Source organism: Hetaerina americana, unplaced genomic scaffold, assembly GCF_022747635.1.
Source record: "Hetaerina americana unplaced genomic scaffold, ioHetAmer1.1.p SCAF_9, whole genome shotgun sequence".
Classification (NCBI taxonomy): Eukaryota; Metazoa; Arthropoda; class Insecta; order Odonata; family Calopterygidae; genus Hetaerina; species Hetaerina americana.
The window spans coordinates 6,383,973-6,408,690 of NW_027287538.1; the positions used below are offsets into that span (position 1 = coordinate 6,383,973).

The window sequence follows — 24,718 nt, forward strand, 5'->3', positions numbered from 1 at the left end:
GGAAGGCTCATTAATCTTCCAACATTTCATTCTTAATCCTGAGGTCATTTGGCCCACATTTGGTCACATGTCGCCATCTCAAGGAGATCCTACGTACTAATTTGACCGTTTTATCGATTAATCTAGCGATCTAATTAATCAATCGCCCATGCCTTGCAACGCCCTTATTAAAGACTTGCGCCAGTGACCTCGACCCAAACAGTGCATGTCTTTGCTTCTCAGCGTCCAAGTTGGAATTAATCACGAGAAGTCGTAAATCTTAGGATTGATTTCTTGTAACTCTCCAAGAGAACGTGTGGCAATCTTTCCATTCCGTCTTTCTCCTTTTGCGTGGAAGGATTCCATTCATTTCATTCCTCCCAATCTAGTCGCGGTCTCCTCTCCCACCGATGGTTCGGGCCTAAAGATTAATAGTATAAAATGTATGGTCTGCGGTAGACGAGCACAGGTAAGTAGAGATGGCTGGCCCCAAGTAAGACTCGCTCAAACAAGTAGAAACAGTTTGGCTATTGAAGCAGAAGGGTTACACTAGTGATGGGAGAAGCAGCAGGGATTCAGCAAGAAGTACTGGAGAGGAGAAGAAAGTTTTATAATTGAAGAGACTACTGGTAACGGCAACTAGTACTGGCATCGACATAAGGAAGCCATTTATTCGAACCTAAACTTGGAGACTACCAAAGTAGTAGGGAACATAAGGAGAAGAATTGCGTCAGGCAAAGAAGCTTTCACAAGGAGGAGGAAGTTGATGACAGGGGCGTTGAGTAAAGATGTTAGGGAAAGGTTTGTCAAAACTTTAATATGGAGCGTAGCTCTGTCCGGCGCGGAAACGTGGTCATTGAAACAGGACAAAAGACGTAGACTGGAGGTGTTTTGAAATGTGGGTGTGGAGAAGGTGAAATGGACAGAGAAGAAAACAAACGAGGAAGTACTTGGTATGGTGGGTGAAGAGAGGGATTTGTTGGGAGAAATCCCATGGAGGCAGGAAAAGTAGATGAAGGGGGTATTGACCGGCAGTGGAATGTTGAAGACTGTGATAGAGGGGAGAATGTTGGGCAAACGAGGAATGAGCAGGTATAGAATATCGAGATGTTGGACGGAAGGAAGGGAGGAAGGAATTCTGAAGAATTGAAGAGGGTCCAACTGTAATGTTGCATGTTTGGTTGTGTTTTTTAGGTGAGACCAGGGAACTTTTCCTGTACAATTCGGTAGCTTGTGTCCATCCATAACCTACCTTAACCACTAGGTTACCGACAATAACGATAGGAGTAGAAGGAGGCTTTCGTGAGGTAGGTTCGGAGAAGGATAGGAAATTGAATTTTTATATCTCATGTTTAGCATAGTGTCCATGCGTTAGAAATTTAATTGATATAACTCCAGTAATGCGTCATAAGCAGCCGTTGCAAGTTGAAACATGTTCAGTTCGACCCACACCTGCTTTCATACCTAGCGGGCGCCCTCATTCAATTAAAATCCACCCTCCCTGATGGCCTGGTTGTAAGTTAGCAGATTTGGCGAGGTGTTTTGCGCAACTTTGTTAAGATTCCGTTCTGTGACACTCTGTTTTTTATATTATTATTTTTTCCCTTCGCCGCTGCCCACACCCAGGGCGGAAGATGGATGGCGACATTTTAGGGAGCAGCACGACATTTAATCGACCGCCATTGCTGGAGCACGCATCTTTCGCCTTCCGTTACTCAGCCAACAGATGGCGTGACTTTCGCCTCCACATGTCCCGCCCCTACATTCTCAAATCAGTTGCAATCACATTTCCGCCGCGATGTGCTTTACTTATAGGTCGAATCATTGCGAAATTAGACCGTAAATCTTCTCCAGTTCCAGGGAATTTCTCCGAGATACCTTCATACGCAGAGGATTATACTTTTACGACGCCCCCGTTGATCTGTGACGTAATTAAATGTGTTGGCACAAGAAAGTTCTTATCGTCATGTGTGGTGAAAGTCCCTGCCAACCGCTAAGATGATGCTACATCATCTACTATGTGACATACGCATTCGTCCTTCGTTCACCTATTTAATGTTGATTTACACGATGCTTATGGCATTAGGTATTGAAATTAGTGCTGAATTCAGGATTCGTATGATTTTGGAAGGAGAACTCACATTCGATTGATGGGTTCAAATTGATTACGTGGACCTAAAGCAGAAATTAGTTCGATACCAATTTTCAATCCTATGCTGGAATGAAATCCATTGAAACCCAACTCTGGCATGGAAAATTCGAAGGGAATTATGATTGTTGCGTCGCAATCAACGTTATTTTTCAGTCGCCGACGGAAACACAAAACAAAAGCGTTGCGCATGCGTGTGTGTCGAAATATGTCGAATAGTGTTTAAAAAAAAAAGACACCAGCAAGTTCACAATCAATTTTGAAAAATCCTGATCTCATTAATCATTTCGGGAACTGAGATATGTATCGCTTAAAAGGGCAAATAGACGGTTATAGTTTTTAATTCCTAAGTGGAGGAAACAAAAGGTCACCATTTTTCCGTTTTATAATTTGACCTTTTGGAAGAGTAAAAGAAATGGAATGTTTAAAGAATGAAATGGCGCAAAATAATCCCTGGGGAATTTTTACGCTCGATTTAAAAATGATAACTTATAATTCCCCATAAAGATGTTTTCAATACAAGATACGTAACTGTGATAATACTTAATGGCGCAGAGAGTAGCGACGAAACCGCCAGTTGAGGTATTCAGTGTTTGTTAAATTTATTTTATTTATGCAAGTATGGAAATTGAACAATTTAATACGTCCAGGGATGATTTTTTAATCAATAAATCTCAAATCCCTTGAAATTTTTTTTTTTCAAATCTAATTATAATTTTTTTTTTATTTTAATTTAAAATTTTACGAATAGTATTATGATTTCAATTTAACCTTAATGGTGAAGGCCTCTTAGCCCTTCGATTGAAGAGATTTGACTTCTTAGGTGATCGTCTAATTTAATAAGCGATATTGGATCAATAAGGCCCACGTCACAGCATGCTCTGTTCGATCTATGTACAGGGTTCGTCCGGAAAATAAGTGTACTGACTCCTGGGCTGGGCGCGCCTGGAGCGGCGCGCCCAGCACCGCTCTGACGGGCTGCGATTGGAGGGGGGTATGTTGGCAAGCGACGCTGAAAAAGGCAGTCGGCTCTGAGCTGTGGTGTAGTGAGGAGCTCTGTTAACGCGAACCTCCACGCTCGACCCACGTCACGGAACGCGATGCCGAAGTTTTTGGAGCAGCGTTATTCCATCAAATTTGCGGTAAAGCTTGGGAAATCGTCTACCGAAACTGTCGGTATGATTAACCAGGCTTACGGGGAGTCATCCATGTCCAGAAACATGATCTTTCGGTGGCACAAGATGTTCGTGGAGGGCAGAGAAGAGGCCGTGACGACGAGTCTTCGAGAGGTTCCCGATGATGCCTTCGCGGGAGCGTTCCAGGAATGGGAACGCCGCTGGAACAAGTATATCGACTCACAAGGGTCCTATTTTGAGGAATATTAGCTTAAGATATGTAAAAGTGTAATACATTTTTTTTCCTGAGCTCAGTACACTTATTTTCCGGACGAACCCTGTATAATGAATAAGAATTACTTAATTTTTCCACACAATCTTTTATTTTTACGACCGGGTTTCGACGAGGATCGTCATCATCAGGTAATTTTTACAGAAATATACACACATATATATACCATTGCGATGCTTGAAAATATGAGGAGAAGGAGTAGTTCAAGGAGAAGTTCAAGCATCGCAATGGTATATATATGTGTGTATATTTCTGTAAAAATTACCTGATGATGACGATCCTCGTCGAAACCCGGTCGTAAAAATAAAAGATTGTGTGGAAAAATTAAGTAATTCTTATTCATTATGAATCGTTTCCGCAAAGTGACGGCGGATACTATACAGTGAACCCTGTATACTCCTACATAAACTTCCTTTAAACCCATACTTTTCTCGAGACCATTTAAATGTGTCCCTTCGTAAGTATGACTTTCACTTCTTTTCTTTCTACCCTCTTGTGAATGTATTCATCCCATGTATTCATCAAGATGTTATCTTAACTAATGAAGTAAAGATACTTTGTTATTCCATACAATTTCTTATTTTTGATTGCGATTCAGGGTATTTTGATTACGATTTTTTGGCCTTAAGACATTTTGTGTAATTAATTATGAAGTTAGACGTTTCGGCGCAAAACGCTTCGTCGCAAGATGTTCCGGGGTAATTACATTTAAGGTTTGACGTTTCGATGTAATACTTATCAAGCCGAAACGTACGACGCCTTGAGGGATGGATCGTTAGGTTTTTATGGCGTAAGACGTTTCAGCGCAAGACCTTTCAGCGTCAGACGTTTCGCCGTAAGACTCGTCTTCGCAAGACGATTTTTCGTAATTGCGTATGAGTTTATACGCTTCAATGTAAGACGTATTACACCGAAACGCTCAAAGTTTTGATGAATATGTCATTAGAGTTTTCGGGGCAAGACATTTCAGCGCAAGACGTTTCGGCGCAATAATTTTTGAGGCTGAGACTTTTCGACGTAAGATGTATCACGCCGAAACGGACGGCATTTCGACTGATGGCCTGATTTATACGACGAAATTTGAATCGTGATTAAACAAAAGATTCTGAAACGAATGACGGAATCTTAATACCTCATTTCAGTCGAATTAGAACAATTAACGTTGAATAAACGGTCTCCTGGGCACAATTCGGGAGTGTGCAGAAGAACACGAGGACTTCGCACATTATGTGGAACGGTTGAGTCCCATGAAAGCTGCAGTTCTGTCCGCTTTGGATCAGGGACATCGAATGGTAACCATTCCTTTGAGCAATATAATGTATATCATTTGGGTCCAATCTGCTTGGCGGGTGCGTTTCACCCCATCCTCATTGCGTCTTGTTTCCTTTCATTCCACCCCCCCCCCCGCCCCCCAACCACGCTCCCCTACCCACAATTCCGAGAACTGAGAAGCGAAAGCTGGCGGCTGCAGCGGCGCAGTGAGCATGCGACAGTTACCCTGCTTTATTTCCTCCCCCCTCCTCCCTCGCCACCTTAGCCGCCACGCAAGCCGCCTTTCACTTTTTTCCGCCCGCATTTAAAAGGATTTCCGTTGCCGAGACGACCGACCGCCTTTTGTTATCCCGCCGCGTGCTCCGCATTCCACCCTTCGCCCGCTCGTCGTCGTTTGTTTCGCGGACTTCGGGAAGAATTCTTCCCCCCCCCCTTCCCCCGTTGGGATTCTGAAACTACGTCAAAACTGGTCAGGAATTAATTTGCATGCCTTTGGGCGCCTAATGAAAAGGCTGCCTGAGTTTGGACCCCTTATGCAATAGTACTGTCATCTATTTAGTCAGTAATGATGGGGAATTATTTGTCCACATTTTTATCTACGTCTAAATCTACACTCGGCTATCCGTACGGGTGTGTGGCGGGAGGTGTTAGGTCACCATTCATGCATGCACAATTACAATCATGTAACCTCTAAATATTAGTTTGATCATACACAAGAAAAATGTTAACAACACGAATGAAGTACTTACATGCAACAATATGCAATAACAGGTTACATCATCATCATCAGTATTTAAATCCTAGGATTGGTTTACTGCATCCCTCCGTTCTACTCTCATTTAATGTCACTGCAATCCATCCCTGATACCTTCTTTATTTTACGTCCTTCTTAATTTGTCCAATGCACATGTCTCTTGGTCTTCCTTGGGGAATCTTCCCTTCAATTCTTCCTTCTATTGTATTCCTTATCAATCCATTGTCTCTCAATGTGTATCCAATCCATCTATTTCTTCTTTGTCGTAGACTTCTCCATGTGGTCCTTTCCTCTTCTGCTCTTCTATATTCTTACTTCCTCGTTCCTCAATTCCTCTATACATTTAATCTTCATCTCATTCTCCTCCAGCACCATGTTTCAAATTCGTCACATACAGGGTTCGTCCGGAAAATAAGTGTACTGAGCTCAGGAAAAAAAATTTATTACACTTTTACATATCTTAAGCTAATATTCCTCAAAATAGGACCCTTGTGAGTCGATATACTTGTTCCAGCGGCGTTCCCATTCCTGGAACGCTCCCGCGAAGGCATCATCGGGAACCTCTCGAAGACTCGTCGTCACGGCCTCTTCTCTGCCCTCCACGAACATCTTGTGCCACCGAAAGATCATGTTTCTGGACATGGCTGACTCCCCGTAAGCCTGGTTAATCATACCGACAGTTTCGGTAGACGATTTCCCAAGCTTTACCGCAAATTTGATGGAATAACGCTGCTCCAAAAACTTCGGCATCGCGTTCCGTGACGTGGGTCGAGCGTGGAGGTTCGCGTTAACAGAGCTCCTCACTACACCACAGCTCAGAGCCGACTGCCTTTTTCAGCGTCGCTTGCCAACATACCCCCCTCCAATCGCAGCCCGTCAGAGCGGTGCTGGGCGCGCCGCTCCAGGCGCGCCCAGCCCAGGAGTCAGTACACTTATTTTCCGGACGAACCCTGTATTCTTCGCTGGTCCACTTTTCCAATGTTCTAAGTATCGGAACCATACAGCGCCATGCTCAACACGACACAGGTTACGTGTATTCAAATGGTGCAGTTATAACTGTTAAAAAAATGTTTTCGTTACATTTAAAAAAAACATAATTTGCAAGAAACAGTTCACAAAAAAACACAAAATATGGGTCCATTACATTTCAAAAAATAATTTGCAGTAAATAAGATGTAGGATATCGACAAAATGTAAGACACTGTCAATTCTGAGTATCTCCTTCACGCCTTCGGTCGCATCCATCTCTCTCTATTTTATCTCCATTCGTTTCATCCAAAACGCTTATTCTATTACTATCACCACCACTCTATCGTTTTCCTAACGTTCTATCTTCTGCATTAAAGTCTTAAAGTCAAAATTCCACCGCCATTCTAAATGCTCTGCATCCACATTTATTTCCATTATTTATTATCCATACCAATTATGGCGATGGTTAATGCGTGCAAATATTGTGAGAATTGAGATTGGGGTAGTCTGGGCACGACGTGGTTTTTGAGTACGCTTTAAAATTCATTCGGTAGTTTTTACTTGAATTTTTCCATTTCCCTATTTTTATTTAATATTTTGATGCTTCTTTGGGAATAGTTTCGTAATTATTTTCTTTTATCGGACTATATTCAAATTTCATAGGTTAGCCGTTTTTTTTTAAAATAGATTCTGCTTCAATTTACTTGCTCAGATAGTATTTCATATCAACTATTTCTTAGACTTTCTTTTCTTCTTTATTTTCATATGATATTTTATTCCTTGGCATTTTTCCGTCATTAATTCTTTTCATCAATTGTTTTTCGTTATGTTTTTTTTATGTTGTATTGTTTTTTTAAATAGATAAGCGTGTATTTTTACACCTAAATTTTGCTTATTTTTTTAGTTGGTTTGAGCTCTGTTTTTTGAGTTTAGCTTAAGACGCCGAATTCCTCCAGCCAGAGAAAAGCTCCGCCTTTCCCGCCTCGAGTTAATAAAGCCCTCCGCTTATTTAAGCGTGTTTTTCCCTGAGTAATAATGAGTGTACTCTCTCAAAGAATAGGTTAAAAAAATGACATTGTGACTTGCATGTACATGCAAGTATTAGTATACTTTCCCACCATTGTTGATTAACGACCTGCTGGTTGCCACGCTTCCAGCACTTTGAATAAGTAGTAGTAGTTTTGAGGGGAAGGAGGCGACCGACAGCTGAGGTCATTTGCGCCATAGGGGATGGACAGGAATGGATGAAGGGGGGAGAGAAACCCGGCGTTGGCATTAGCCTACTCTTTACGAAAGGCGCCAAGGGGTCAAACAGCTTAACGTCCCATCCGACGGACGGCGTACTCACGCAAAGTGCTCTCCACAATGCACCTCAAGTAGGGATCGAGATACCTCTGAAAAATATTCAACACCGCCGGGATTTGAACTCGGGCCCTCGAGAGGGAAGCCAGTTCGTTAGCCCCCGCACCATCTCGATCCCCCCCCCCCTACTTTGAATAATGGGGTCGCAAATAGAGTACTTATATCTTAGATCTAGAAGCCGAAGACATATATTTACCTCAATATCAGTCCTTCTCTCGCCCAATGAGGCTACGACGGGCCTGTCAGGCGTTCTTTATATTCTTTATGCTACTTTGTAAATTCATGCATTTGAGCTTGGCTAATAAACACTGTTTGAGTTGACTTGAAGCCGATTTTAGGTGCCCAACGAGCATGGAGACCCCTCGACCCCCCCCCCCTATATTTGAGCGATTATAGACGCCAAATCGATGAGTTTGGAAGCAGCTTCAAAAGGGAAACCTAGCTAACCATCATGCTATTTTTCTCTCTTGTTGGAAAAATTGTGAGTACGTATACGCCGCGTAAAATTGCAAGACGTTTCAATTAGTAGTTCGCTGTAAGGCAGTCGTTTGAATCAATTCCGGTGCGTTTGTTGTTAGAAAAATAAAAAAATCGAGTACCGTGCGGTGATGAAATTCTTCGTAAATAACGCTTCAATGACGACCTAAATTCATTCGAGGATTGTAAAAGTGTATGAGGACTTCCCTACTTCAATGTACATCGTGTAGAAATACACGGCTCATTTTGAACGTGACCGTGAAAGACTCCCAAGATGATACACGTGGAGGACATTCGAAAAGTGCAATCTTACCGGAAATCATCGAAAGAGGGCACGATGTGATTTCAGAAGGTCGGGGTACGAAAGTGCGAGGGAAGGCTGAAAAATAATGCCCACATGCCTGGAGACCACTAACAAAATGACCTCCAGACGCACTCTGGGTGGCATGTGGAAGTAACGTTCCCCCTCAACACGCATGCGCAGGTTTCAGTTCGTTTCTTTCATCCAGTGTATTTTGAGATTCGGAAGTATGGAGACGTGTTTTACGGAATTGGAATCAGATATTACGAGGGTAGGCTGAAAAATAATGCACATAATGCTCGTAGATCACAAACAAAATGACCTCCAGAAGCACTCTGAGTGGCATGTGGAAGTAACATTCCCCCTCAACACGCATGCGCAGGTTTGAGGTCATTACATTCATCCAGTGTATTTTGAGAAGTGGAAGTATGGAGACGTGTTTTAGTGCTATGTCATCGCGAGTTGAACAGCGTGCTGTTATCGAATTTTTAACTGCTGAAAAAGTGACTCCTACTGAGATTCATCGTCGTTTAAAGGCTGTTTATGGTGACGATGCTGTTGATAGGTGCACTGTAAATCGATGGGTAGTAAAATTTCGTGGTAGTAAGATTTCGTACGTGAAATAGCTTATACTATAGGGATATCATAATCACGCGTCGGTTACATCTTGCGCGAGGAATTGCAACTTACGGAGTTTTCCGCAAGATGGGTGTCGCGTATGCTTGCCGTGGATCAAAAACACATTTGGATGACATTTTTCCTAACGGTGCTTGGCGCGCTTTACAAAGAACAAGATTAATTTTCTTTGTCGCTATGCGACAATGGATGACGAAACATGGAATCCCCGTTGCACGCCGCAATCGAAATAACAATCAACGCATTGGATAGAGGTCGGTTCAGCGACTCTGAAGAAGGCGAAGACGGTGACATTGACGGAAAAGGTCATGGCGTCGGTGTTTTGGGTTGCGAAAGGAATTCCGCTGATCGACTTTCTTCAAAAGCGTTAAAACAATAACTGGTGAGTATTATTCTAACCTTCAAACGGAACTGGACGCAAAAATTCGAGAAAGTAGACCCGGCTTACAGAGGAAAAAAACCGTTTTCCGTCAGGAATATGTACCTGACCACAAAAGTGTCTTGGCGATGGGAAAAAATTGATGGATTTGCAGTATTAGGTGCTGGAACGTCCAGCCTAATCCCTGTATTTGGCTCATTTGGATTTTCCCTTCTTCCTAAAACTCAAACGATTCATCGCTGGTCAGCATTGTTCGTCCATTAAAGAAGCGATTGCGACAGTAGACGAGTGTTATACAGCACTTCCGGAAGAACACCACAGATACGCGACAATGGCACTGGAATACAGCTGGATGAAATGTAGTAATATCCAAGACATTACGTCGACCGATAAAACTTCTTAGATTAGACAATAAAAATTGATTGAATAAAACGACAAGGTTTCTACAGCCGTATGAATATTACGGGAAGGATTTTATTTATTATTTCATTGTTATTCAATTGTTATTCGAATGTTATTTATTTATGATTGTAGTCGATATTTATTTGGATTGATATTATTACGCCAGTGATTGGCGGAAACCACTGGTTGTGTGTGAGTTCCTGCGACTAGCAAGGATCAATGCTATTTAGTGCATCTAAGCTAGAGGGTGCCTGATTAATTTGCACTTATTGCGTGGGATTGGTGGGCCGCTGGCGTCTGGAGAATTCTCTCGTGAGCCCTGGGTGGGTGAGTGCTCGATAAGGGTCAATGCCATCTAGTACACCTTGACCAGAGCGTTTTTGGTTATTATATTTTGGTCAAGTCGTTTTTTCTGTTATAACCACCTCCTTTATCTTTTTATTTTAATTGAATTACTTATTTATTTATTCCTCTTTTATTTCCCTAACCATATCCTTTGCCCATTTGTAATTGCATGGCTGGGGTTGATCATTCCCATAGTAAAACTTTTTTTGAAAACATAACTTTTAATTTTCATCATCAGATCGATAATTTCTCATATCGGCCTCGTAAGGAAGAGGAAGGCGAACTGTATAAGACAAATCATGAGGGCAGGAAGCATGAGTAATAAGTTTATAGGCAAAAGATAAGCAAACATGGAGTAAAAAGAGGAAATAAATTGACGTGTTGAAAGATATGAGGAATATATATATATACACGTATAATTTTTTCGTAGATAGGCCTATTTGACCACTTAGGGCAAAAAAGGACAGCGAGAGAAACCATTATAAATCGATTTGTGGAAGAAACGGTGTAGAAGCGCAGTGACGTTGAGTCGGTCATGGTGAACAAAGTTGAATCAATGAGTGTCAATAACATGTCAGTTATTCTGCTCGCTGACCTTTGAAGGAACGGGTAATTGAGAACGTGTCACTCAACTATCCGATTAATTCAATTATTTGGAATCATTAAGGAAAGTCGTCCTTGAGTAGAAAGTGACCTTTTTTTTGTGTGCAACAATTTTCTCAGTTGGTCCAATTATTTTTGTTCGTCTTGCTTCGCCTTCGTTTCGGGAGTCCTTCAATTAAACTCGATCCAATTCAAGAGTAGACCGAGGTATTTTTTTTATTCCCTCACGTCCTCCGTCTCCATATTTGTTATCGCTCCCGGAATTTATCGCCGTCCTAAGATTAAATGTGTTTACGTTTTTAAATGGCCGACGTAATTCACCGGCATTAAGAGTACAACGTTGGTAATTAGTGAAAATGAAGACATTAAAATGCAGTGAACAGGAATGAAATGTGATAGGAATGATTGAAGGTTTTAAGATAATCGGGCCACCGAGTTACGTTGAAAACATTGCAGGCGACGAAATAAGCACGCTCTACGTCAATTTCAATGATAATTCTGCAGAAGAAGCCTCTTTGTATTGGCGTGAAACATTTCGACACTCCGTATCGAAAGACGCTTTCGCAACAATAGCGGTGCGATATGACTCCATTATCCGGCGTAACTGAATTAAACTGCCTGTAAGCTGAATTAAAAATTCTTTTCCCCTTTGCCAAAGTAATTTCCATAATTATTGAACCCTGCCCTCCCCAAGCACTACAACTTTAGCATGGTGGAAGGGCTTGTGCGTTCTGGTGACCCTTGGAGCTGTGCTAGCAGGAGCAATGATCATTTCTCCTGGTCACCCATAATTGCTAGGGTCACCCATAAGTCGAAGGTTAGGAACCAGACGAAAGGTAGTCCACGCAGCGTCTGTCCCTCAGTGAGGCGGCTGCAAAAGCGTCTGAACCCAGTGGGGCGGCCAGTAAGTGATGGTGTCACGTTAAAAACACTATTAAGGAAGGCAACGGTAAACCACCTCAAATGATTATCCAATTACTCGATGATTGACAGAGATCTGAGTATGAATCTTGGCATCGAGGACTTGGTGCACTATGTCATGCCTGGTAGCGGGAGAGGCGGGGTTTCCGTGGTCCTCATCCCACGAAATCCTTGCAAAGTGGACTCGACAGCAATAGCACGGGAGAGAACCGAACTAGGGACTTGGAATATTGGTTCGATGTTGAGGACAGGTAAATTAAAAATTATAGAGAGAAAGACGGAAAGAGGAAATATAGATATTTCAGTTCTGCTTGAAGTTATGTTATTAGTGAAATCAAAAGATGTATCAACAAACGTGATATTATCCAGGTCTGCATCATAGGGAAGAAGAAGTCAACAGGGAAATGATTGCGTGTGTTTCTGAAAGGAAACATTTGATAGTGATGGAGGATTTAAATTCGATATTAGACGAAGGAAATTAAATAAGTAAGGTCGGCAGAGAAGAACTAGATGGATTGGATACACCTTGATGGATTGCAAATGACAAACACAAGAAATATTGTAGAAAATTTAAGGGAATATCTCGCGAGGAAGACCAAGAGATATTTACGTAAGACAAGTGCAAGTAAAAATTAAGAAGGGCGTAGAACAGAGAAGCTACGAGGGTCATTGGGTGAAGATGTTAACATTGAATGGAGCAGAATTGAGGGCTGCAGTAAGCCTGTATTAGGATTGTAACTATTATGATGATAATCATATGTACAAAAATGGAGATGGTGTAAAGAACATTAGAAGACGAAATTCAAAAGCAAAGGGAGAACTAAAGAACACGAAGGACTCAGTCTATGGGACTAATGGTGTAAAGAATATATTCACCAAGACTATAAAGTGGATAGGATATTTATTTATTTCTCGACTTAATTGGGCGAGGTTGGGACTAATATTCCCTTCTTCCACCTAACCCTACATTACAGACATTTGACGACAATCACATACAACCAAGCCCTAGATGGAGGGAAATCCACCTATGTGGGAATCGAACCCACGACCTCTGGGTTGGTAGGCGAGGACGTTACCCCGCCGCCACCGAGGCCGGCACATAAAGTGGAGGTAATACGGTCCAGAAATGAGGTCCTTGAAGAAATAGAATTAGAGAGGGTAGATTAGGTATTTATTTTAAGATGCTAGAACAGGAGATTTGAGAGATTTTAAGGTTTTTAACCTCATGTGTTAGGAGACGAGAGGCTCTTTTTCTGTGGGATTTGAAGAAAGCTGAAGACAACGGGAGACATCGATTGAAAGAGGCAAGGGGAGACATTAAGAATTTGCGGAGAGTCGAATAATGAGGTAAGTAGAGAGAATCTCATATAATCGAGGGAGAGGACAGACAAGAATTTACGATTGGTATGAAGGAAGAAACATGTATTGAGATTGAACTTGAAATTGAACCTCTTGGCTTTTCCACAGAGAATTCATAGAAAGCCAAGTGCTTTGATTTCAAGTTTAATATGAATATTTTCCACCAAGTGACGCCAGAAACTATTTTATTTATGTATTGATATGTTTAACTTGAATTGAACAATAATTTACTTTCGATATTCCGAAACTTCATTTGGCTCTGCGCGGCATGACAAATCTTTTAATTCGAAATAACTTTTGATGAGCAAAACAAATATATTAGACAAAGCAATCGACATTAATGATTTTAAAGACGTACTGACAATATTTAAATTGCCGAGTGATGCCAAAATATACTCAAATGGTGTTGACCTCACTTGGCATGAAGTGTGGTAGACAAAATTGCGTGGATCCAAAAATCTTATATCACTCAATCGGAATTTCGAAAATCCAAATTGTAGTGTGAATAGTAGTTTACAAGGAAAACTTTAACCTTAGACCAACGCGGTCAACCAAACTGGTAGTTTTCAAAGCCCCTTAACGCACTCCCCCCCCCCGGGGTAAATCGTCGAGCATCGAAAAATGGCAACATTTTGACGCCATGGACTCGATGAATCGTCAATCTCGAGCAAGAAATATTGGAGAAATTATCGATATTGTGACGACACAATCTCGGCGTTGTCAATGGAAACGGGAGTTCCGAGAACTTACAGAATAGCCCCCCTGCAATTTGCCAAATGGACCGTGGAATTTGGCACGACACGAATGCACCGCCTCGACCTGTGACAGCCGAGGGTGGAAATCCGCTCTTCTGCCATCTTCGTGTTTCTAAAGCGAACACAAGGTAATCTTTAAGTCCGTCCGGTCTTTCTTAATTGGGCTTAGCGCTCGAATGCTCGAATTTTCTTCACGGCACAGCGGCGTTTCCTTCTTTCCGGAGGGAGTGCGAGTGGAACAGAAAGTGAGGCCATCCTTAGTATTCAGGTCGGTGACGCCCCGGTTGATCAAGCAAGCTCAGTGAGCCAACGGATTGCAATTATCAATGAGTACATCACGATACCACATCGAGAGATTTGCGATGATGATTAAAACCAACAGAAATCAAAAGGAGAGTTTCTTGAGAAGTAAGAATGCAAAGTTAGACATTGTAGCAGGAGGGATATCAAATCAAAAAAATCATGCGAATTGTTATGTCATCGATGGGCGAGGACGAGAACTTTTCAGACCACCCTCGTACCTCATGATAAACTATTCCCAAAGTTGGAAACCTATGGCATAGATAAAAATATCTTGGGCTGGACTAAAGACTTCTTGAATGTACGAAGAGTATTCATCACATCTAATGCTGTATAAGTCACTACAGGTGTTCCCCAGGGAAGTGTTATCGGACCTCTTTAACAGTCTTAAACCTACATCTAGTAAGTAGAATATCTTTAATAATAAGATCCAAGTGGAATACATTTAGCAACGCGTGAGAAGAGAGTATAGTAATGGAACAATTACTTCCCACAGGGCTTTTGGGGGGTAAGGAGATAGGGTCGAGAAAACAAAAGATAGATTCCGTGATACACAGAAATCAAATCAATTAGATAAGTATTGAATTTGAAGAGAGGACCTTTTAAATTTCATAGATTGGAATTTAACCCCAGAACTGTAACGCTATTTTTTTCACCCTCTTTTGGCAACAATTATCACAAATTCATATCTCAGACGCATTATGAGTCCTACGGTGGCTCATTTTTTTCCTTTTTTAATGTAAAATCACGTGATACAAAGGTTTCATTTTTCAAAGTTTATCGGATGAGATAAAATTTATTTCATATAGCGATATTTTCAACCGCTCTGGGGTGTTTCTCACCCCAGTAACCGTTCTAGGGTTAATAGGCTAAGCGCAAACAGTTGGATTTAAGATGTCATTTCTCCCAAGAACCGTAAGGGATCAGAATAATTTTGTCCGATCACCCTTGGGGAGGAGGTGAGTATTTTGGGTCAAAAGTTGTCTGGTGTGTAATCACCCCCTACCACACACCCTAGCGGTGGCTTGCAGGGTACCATGCACGTACGTAACATCTTGCCTCCACCAAATAACCCCTCCCCCATTCTTTTAATGGAGCAGATGACCTCGGCCATCTGTCCCCAAATATCTATTCCTGTTAGCGCATGCGTAAATCGCCTCAATTCCTCCTTTCTCTCGCAGGTTGCCGGACTGCATCCCACTGGATGGGGCCCTGGTGGCCAGGCTTCCCTACAGGGTCCTCCGCTTCCTGCCCAACTCCACCTCCGCCACGCCACGTGTCCGCCACCCCGACGCCACGCCCCTACGCAATGCCGCCTTCCTCTTTGCCATCCAGCATGGCGCTCGCTTCGTGTTCGATGCCTATCCCCCTAGCGGAGGCGATCGGAGATCGTTGGCCGTGTGGGCCGACGAGATCTTCTCTTCGATGACCCTGGGGTCGACCGTGGGCCTCGTCCTCGACGGCTACTCGCACGCCTTCCCCACGCCCGTGCCAGGGGCCCCATCTCCCAGGGTTCTCAACCCTTACGCGCACTTCGGCAGGCCCGACCTGTGGGCCCTGGGTTACGACGTGAGAGGACCCGGGGTCGACCATCACGTGCACGACGGCCAGCACCTCCGCTACAGGGTGTGTGAAATAAGACAGCCATCAGTGGAAATGGTGAGTGATGAGCAAACCCCATCTATTCCCCATCTATTCCCTATTCCCCCCCCTCCCCTCCCCCGATGATTTTCTGCTTTGAAAAAGACATGCCAATATTAATAACTACATACTAAATTTTTTGGTACATAAAGTCATTTGTATTTTTCCTTTTTTAGGTTTATACACTTCATCCAATGCTGCTACAGTTTGTTTATCCATTCCAAATGATCTACTAGTTTGAATATAGCCCCATTCCAACAACCAGTCATTCCTTCAAACTTGAGAACAGGTAGTGCTGTGAGGGTGCAGGAGAATAGGGGGAATGGGGAATGAGTAACAATCATAACTCCCATCATTTTAATTCAGTAAATGGGGTACTGCATCCTGAAATTGGGGCACATCTGACCACCCCAGTTGTATTCAACCTTCTATCCCACCAATTCTGAAGTGTATACAAGGTGTTGTCTGGAAAAATTCCAGCCGTTTTGAGAAAAATAACCTACCTAAAACAATGAGGCCTTACTCCCCTCTGAAACACTCCCCTTGAGACCTCATACACTTATCCCTGCATTTATTCTACCTTTCAAAATAGTCAGCCAAGTCATTTTTAGGAATGATCATTAGCTACCTTATCCCATTTTCCCCATCCTTTCAACCGACTGTTGGGAAGACTAGGCTTTTGTTTCAGGGCCGTAGCCTTAGACCCATGGCTCATCTCTAGTTATGACTGTTTTTCAGAAAACCTTGGTCATTGTTTGTGGCCTAGAGCACGTCCCCTGCAACTGCAGCACAAAAGTCTTGATGTTGACAAGATAAAAGAGAGTAGCTTAGCTGGTCGAATCATTCCGTCAACAGTGAAGGGATCTGAATTTGTACACTGGTTTGGGGTCAAGGAAGTCCTCCTGTTTGTATGATAGTCACAATACTGACTTATAGCACACCCTGTCTCTCAATTTTTCATCCAGATGCTCATAGACCTTCTCCTGTATGTTTTTGTTTCCAGTTCCTTGATGTTTGGGACGGTGGCTCAGCGGACACAGTGGCCCCCCCTGTGACTGTCCCGGTGAATGTGCTGGCCCCCCATAGTTCTCGCAATGTCCTCTACACCAGGGATGCCCTATGGGGCCTGGCCCTTCTCCCAGACAGGAGCCAGACTTCTGGACAGGGCCCCCACATATCTCCCCACCTTGCAAGATCTCTGTGGAACCATGCTCTCCTGGGGGCATCATCCGATCCGGGAGGGGTCCGGTTCACCCTCTTACCTACCAATGCCAGTGCCAACACCTCAACTCTGCTCTCATCCATCAGGTTAGTCAGCTTGACTACTTCCCCACTTAAATGCTCCAAATGGTGTTTATTTGGGTTTACTTGTGAGAAATTTGTTTTCTTTTTCGCCTCATGAACAATGAGTGGATATTTTAACTAAATTATTTGGACATTGGACATGTTTGACATATTTGGGGGAACTCAAATTGAAAATAAAGTAATAATAATAATTGTTGATTTGTAGAAAAATAAAAGACATTGCTCCTATCACAGTTGCACAAATATTTGCGTATGGTCTAGGAAAATCATTCTGGTGTCTTACAAGAATGAATGTAATAGTTTGTCACTACAGTAGACAAATTATTTTTTACCTGAAGTATGTATGTTTTTTAACAAAAAAGTACATATCAAAGGGAGTGGTGGCAAATTGATTTTTTGGACAGAGTGCCCCTCTCCACTAGTTGGTAATTGGTTGCATGGTCCAATTGAGCAGATGAACCCAAAGTTCTGTTACGTCGATCAAATATCAAACCCAGAATTCGACGGTCATGTATCTTTTATCTCATTTCCAAATAATTATTAATTCAAGATGAATCATTAGCATGAATTTCAGTAGAAATCTTGAACTCAGCCTTATTTATGTGAAAGTGACACTCCCTCTCTGTTGAATGTTAAAGAAGTAGCCGAGGAGAATTTTAAAATTGTATGGCAACTTAATTTGCTCACTGTACTGTCTGTCATTTTCATACAACTACAAATTTTGGTGAAACTCTCATTACTATTTTTTTCTGTTTTTTATTTCCAAGCCATAATAGGTTTTATTTCTCTCTCATTATGTTATTTGTTCTTGCTCATATGTGATCTTATGAAATTTTCAAGTTTTTAAAGACTTATCTGAAAGGCAGAACCATTTCACAAATAAGCATATCATTTAATAAAGCCATTAAGCAACTGTATTGAATAAATGAATAGACTACAATAGCCGTAAATTAATTAAGAAGTCTGATATTTTTCCAAATCAACTGTGGGAATTGCCAATATTCTTATATTGGCCAAATATTTTAACTAGATACAAAGAACACTACACGCAATATAAACATAATAAACCCGATAAATCCAGCATGGCACAGCATTTAATTGAAACAGGACACCACAAGACAAAAGACAAACTAAATCCTTAAAAACAAACGACGTATAATTTACTTGATGCTTAAAAGGTTTATGGCTATTGGAGTCTTTTCATTTATTCAATACTGCCAGCCGTAAGAGCTCAATTCATTCAATATAGTTAAGAAATTATTGGTTTCATGATTGATTTGCAGTGGGTTGTTTCCCAAGATTCCCATTCCCTCTTCTTCCAACTATTGCTATAATGGATATAATATAATGGATTGGAATCTAAAATTTTTGTTTTTTTTTTTTAAGTTACACTTACAAGAAGTTTAACATAGTCATGTCAAAAAATGGAGGAGAAAATAAGGTCATGTAGTACTTTCATTCAAGGGTGGAATATGGGTGTCATATGAAATTGGAGATAATCAGAACTGTTAAAAGACTACCATAATTGGAGGACAGTGTGTACTCTACACAATGCAGTTCACTTAGAGTGCATGACTCGGTGAATTAAAGCCCAATTGCCACTTCCTGCTGACCTATATGTATTCTTCTGCTACGCTCACATACTTCTCTATGGTTACCCATGAATACCCACAATTCATGCCTCAGAGAAGGCAGACCAGATCGTGAGGTGTTGAGCATTGGAAGAATCAAATTTTTCTTTTACGGACAAAATTAGGATAATTTCATCGATGATGTTGATGAATTTTTTATATGCGCCATTTTCATATATAAAAAAACATACATAAACTAAAGGTCTATTTAAAAGATAATGTTCAAGAGACAGTTTGCATTTGTAGGAAGAAAGTTAGGATTGGAATCAGGCCAATGAAAGGATTAAAGCAGGAAATAGACGGATAGGCTGACTGCTGAGGATTCTTGATTTTAAAAAATCAAGAATATGGGGCCGTTTGACTCAATAAGAGAAAGAAAATAAAAATATTAAAGAGGAGAGACGTCTTTGATAATATGACCTCAATAAACTTTTAGGTCTCAAGCATCACTTTGTGGAACTTAATATTCATTTTTGAAATAAAATTGTACTTGTGTGGAATTAACAACCTCATTGAATTGGAACATTCATGTTTTTGGTGAATAAATGCTCAGAAGTACTATTGTGCCTATCATTAAGATAGAAAATTAAATTTTACCATTAAGTGTTGTGTTACTCTGGCATTTTAACATTTATTCGTCTTGTTGGTCATTGGTAAGACTCATATCTGGGAAATGGACGGTTCATATCTGATTAAGAGCATCTTGTGTAGTAAAAAACTGTTTCCGCAAAGCACCAAGAAAATAATCCTTTTAATAATCCTTTTAATAATCCTTTCACCTTGTGTTTCTCTCTCTTATCTTCAGCCTGGAATCATCTCCTGACGCCAGCACCACCGTCAGCAACAATAACATGAGTTCAACCACACCCACCGACCCGTTTGCGTACATCGCCACTTTCACTTCTCGCGTCATCCGCTGGAGATGCCGATGCACAACCCTGTTGCCCTGCCTCTCCCAGATGGCATCTGACTTCCTTTCGACATCCCTCCTGACCACCGAGGACGCAGCTATGCTTGATGCTTGGGTCGCTGACCTCCGGAGGGTGCGCTACCTCCCACCGCCAGTCCTTCCATGGGCCCCACGACCCCCACCAAGGCCCTCTGGGCCCTGTGTCCACCCACCACACCATCACCACAGGCAATCCCATGACCCTCCACTACCACACCCGACAACCCTGACCTTCCATCCTATTGCCGCTGACAGAATGGTCCTCATCTCCTCTGACAGGTCCACGTCTTCACTCCGAAAACTCATCGCTAGGTTCCACCGCGATGCAGCATTGCTGGAGTGGTCAGGGTCTGAGGAAAGGACAAAGGAGGAACTGAGTCTGGTCAAGGATACTCTGGCCGAAGACCACATGCTCCCTACGGATGAAGAATCCCAATTACGAGTAAAAGTCAGGGAGGACAACCTCAGTCGCAAGAATGGAACCATGGTTGATGAGGATGCCGAACAGGAGGAAACTGCAGAAGAGGAGGAAGTGAGTCCGGAAGAAGAACCAATGGATGTAGAAGAGGTTCAAACAGGTCCACCGGAGAAGGACGCAGAGGAGCCTGTATCCCCTTCTCCCACCCCTCTCAGAACTTTCTTGGGGGACACCGCGGACCACATCTGCCCTGGTTTTGCCCCTCTTGTGCCCCCACTGGGACGAGAACCTAAACATCCCTCAACCCTGGAGCTTGAGCACATTCTCCTGGTGGTGTGGTTCCCCCGTCCCCCGAGGTATGATCTGCTGCCCACGCTTGAACTCATCCGGTCCCGCCACTTTCCCAATGCCCTTTTCTGCGGACCACCACACAGGGCCTTGCCCTCTATGCTGTCGAGATTTGAATCCCGCTCCACCCCATCCTTCCTCACCGCCACATCCCGCTCTGATTGCTTGCTGACTGCCCTTGAGATGGGCTACAGGGTCGGTGAGGAAGGCAGCGTCTTGCTGGTCGAGGAGTCTGCATTGCCCATTCCCTGGATGCTTTCAAAGAGAAACAGGTCTCTGGTGTGGTTCCACAAGACTGGGGGCCGAGGAAAGAGGGGGGCTGACACGAGGGTTTGGGACATTCATCACCATCACCTTGCAAGGCTCGGACACTGGAGCTTCAAGGCATTCCAAAGGGGCACCGAGGAATCTGTCATCATGGCTGCAGAGGGTCTGGCCTCTGCCCTTCGGTTTGTGGCCAGGGTGATGGGCATGAGGCCTAATCCCCACCTTCACCCACACCATCACCATCCAATGGATGATATTGATCATGAGGATGTCCCATGGGGGAAGATGTCCACGGACGAAGTGAGCACCTTGTCGAACAGGAATGAAAGCACCAGTGTTGTTGCAAGCAATGAGACAACTCCATCCTCTTCTTCTCCAAACCCCGAAGTCACTGATAGTTCGGAAAAGTCAACTGAAGTGGAAGTGAACTCAACTGAACAGCCCCAGGCAATAAAAGTGGATTCTAATAATACAAAGAGCCAAGAAGAGCAGGTTGAGAATGTGACCGAATTGACCATCCCTGAACATGAAACTTTCGCTTCAGTGGAGCATGTTGACACCCCATCTGTGGAGTATAGCGAACCAGTTCTTCTTGAACATGGTAACCTGGAGCATGTTGACACCCCATCCGTGGAATATAGTGAACCAGTCATTTCCGAGCATGGTAACCTTGAAATTGTTGAGGCTAAAATAACTGACATTGTTCCAGAGGTCATGGAGGCTAAAGCCTCCAATGACAGCAGCAGTAGTTCCCTTGTCCCAGAAAGCCTCCCAACAACAAACTACAACACCTCACCATCTGTTATACATATTGCAAGCTCAGAAGGTGAGGCGGCAAGCATTGATTTGGTCCTGGAACCTCACCAGTTAGCTCAAGAGAACTCAACTGAGGTTGAATCCTTGGGGAAAGAGTTAGATGACACCGTTGCTGATGCAGTAACCAGTCAGAGTAACATTATCACAGAGGGACATGCAAATATCTCCATCACTGAATGGCCACCCAATGAGAATTCTTCCTCTGCACCTTGGAATGATGATGATGCCAGGTTTGAGGTTCCATCCAATCTCTCCCTATCTGATTGGGTGATGAGTTCAGAGGCTGAAGAGATATTGTCATCAATCACAATGATAGAAAATGCTTCAGAAAACATCACAGAACAACCAGATAAAGATGATAGTAAAGTGGTTGTAGAAGATGAGGGCACAGTGACAGAATACCTTGTTGACAACCAGGGTAATGTGACACAGCTCTTGAAGGCAGAAGGCAGTAATACCACACTGCAACAGACTTTTGAATTCAAATCTGCAGAATTGTACGAGGAGGAAAGAGACAAAGGAGGGAATGAGCCCACGGTTGATGGAGAGCAGAGTCTTGGGGAGGGATTACTGTCTTACAAGGATGTTGTTGGAGACAGCCCCCAGTTTATCAGCACCTTACCATCCCCTAATCCAAAGGCACGATCCATCAAGGAGGCCGTAGATGCTGCAGAAGAAGAGGAAGAGAAGAGGGATGCAAGGAGAAGGAGGGATGCAGGATATGCAGAGGGAGGTGAAGAATTTGTAATGGATAAGGAGCAACAGCAGCAACCTGCACGGCGACCCAAAGATTCTCAAGATCAAGAAGGTGAGGATAAGGGGGGTAAGCAGTTGGGTGACTTGGATCCTCGACTGAGTCAGTCCCTCGAGGAGATTGAGGAGTTATTCTCAGAGCTGGCCAGGGAGTTTCCTGAGGATGCAGATGCAGTGTTGAAGGAGGATGGAAATCCAAACATCATGCAGTATCCCTCAAGGCACTATGGTCTTGACCACACAGATTTCCGTCACCTCCACTGTGACTATAGGGAAGAGGAGGATCAAGAGGCCATTGAGGAGGAAGAAGAGAGTGGTGGTGGAGGAGAATCCAGGCAGGGTGCAGAGGGGGAGTGGTCAGGAGGAGGGCCCCTCCACTTCGAACCTTGCACTGTCCTTAGAAGATTCTTCCTCCGTCTCCATTTCTCACACAAGTCAGGGGCCTCGATGCTCAACCTGCTGAGGCTGGCTACAACGAGAGGGTCCGCACCAGTGTTTCACCTTCCCATGAGACTTCAGCGGGAGTTACATCTCACAGCCTCGCTGCTGCTGTCACAAGGGTTTCCAGAGGAGGCTGTGATTCCGCTCTTGGTCTATGGGCTGGCTGGCGAGAGCGGCTGGGTTAACTTGAAGAAGGGCAAGTTTGTGGATGATGGGGTTGAAGGGACGTTCCCAGCGTTAGATGTTGATGCAGATTTCATCCATCCAACAAATCTCAGAGCAGTGGCTGAGGAGCCAAGGATGCGATCAGTGTTCTGTCTCAAGTTCCTTTTGAGAGTTTTGGATGGTTGATGGCAGTTTTAACCTGGAGAAGAACTTTTGTGTGAATAGATGAATGAATGGAGTGTATTGTCTTGAAGTGATCACAAGTTCTGTGGACAATTGCTCCTGTAAAAATTTCTCGTTTTCATCATTGTGTTAACTTTGAAAGTGGTAGTTATACATATGAAGTGTTCTAGGCTGCGCCTTGAGATTTCATGTACGTATGCCCAGGCACTGGCTGTCTGGAGTGGTATTTTTTTAGGGTATTAATTTTTGCATTATTGCAATTTTTTTAAATAGATCATCAGGCATTAGGTGTTAGTTGATTCATCACTCAAAGGTTATATTGGACAGATAATGGTTAATCCATTTTCTGTCTTTTTTCGTCGTGTGTTTTTATAATTTTAGTTGTCTTTCCACAAAAATTCTTGTGGATGTGATTCTTTATGTACACCCGATTTCCATTTCAGCAAGTAAATGTCTCAATGCATTACATACTTGGATTAAAGCATCATTCCCAGCTTTTTAAGTAATTATAAAAAGCATGTAGGTTTCATCTTTTGAATTCTGTTGAGTGAGTTTATTTGTATACTATGTTGTGATTTTGTAGCTTTGTGTATATATATATATGTATGTAATGTAAACAAAGAAGCGAGATATTACTAGAAAAACACAGGGAAACATAAAATTTAAACTCACACGTAATATAAATTTTTGGTGGCCAAATCACCTTTCTCATGGGAGAGAAGGAAAAGAAGTGAGTTCCTTCTCACCCTTGAGAAAGATGATTTGGCCACCAAATATTCGGAATACATGCGAGTTGCATTTGTATATGCTTCTATGTGTTTTTGTTCGCTACTACTATCTTGCTTCTTTCTTTACATTATTATTCACAACAGTGAGACTTTCCTTCAAGATATATATATATATACAGGTATGTATATATGTGTGTGTGTGTGTATGTATGTGTATATATATATATATATATATATATATATATATATATATATATATATATATATATATATATATATAATTCAATTATTATGTTCATTCAAGGCTTTCCTTATGTGTTGTTCTGCAGTGGTATCTCCGCTCCACGTCAGTTTTACCAATCGAGTTTTTATTCACTGGAATTCAGTGTTTAAAGAGTCCAAACAATGTCTTGTGCAATCTTTCCAGAAAAGTCAGTGGTGTTTATTTCGGAACTAGAAATTCATTCTCTGAGGCTATGCAAACTGGATCAAATGACCCAACTTCTATTTTTTATATTTCCATGGTCGTGTGAGTTGATAAGTATCTCTTTCTTGTGTGCATAAAAATATCCATTGCCTCCCAAGTGTTTGAGTGGAAGCATTGTAGGCAGGAATCGGGAATAAATCATCAAGTTTCAGTTATTTGCACTTGCCCTTGAGCACTTCAATTGCAATCAATATTAACTGAGGCACTATGTAAAAG

At 42.5% G+C, this 24,718-nt stretch overlaps 1 protein-coding gene across 1 annotated transcript in view; it reads left to right on the forward strand.

The window, feature by feature from the left end:
* Window positions 1-23,949, forward strand: part of LOC139699005 (uncharacterized) — a 203,326-nt gene extending 179,377 nt beyond the window's left edge. Inside the window, exons 3-5 of the mRNA XM_071598000.1 lie at window positions 15,552-16,029; window positions 17,015-17,319; window positions 19,753-23,949. Coding sequence (XP_071454101.1) covers window positions 15,552-16,029; window positions 17,015-17,319; window positions 19,753-23,290 — 4,321 coding nt within the window. The 3' untranslated portion in view covers window positions 23,291-23,949. The remainder of the gene's footprint in view (window positions 1-15,551; window positions 16,030-17,014; window positions 17,320-19,752) is intronic.
* The last annotated feature ends 769 nt before the right edge of the window (window positions 23,950-24,718 follow it).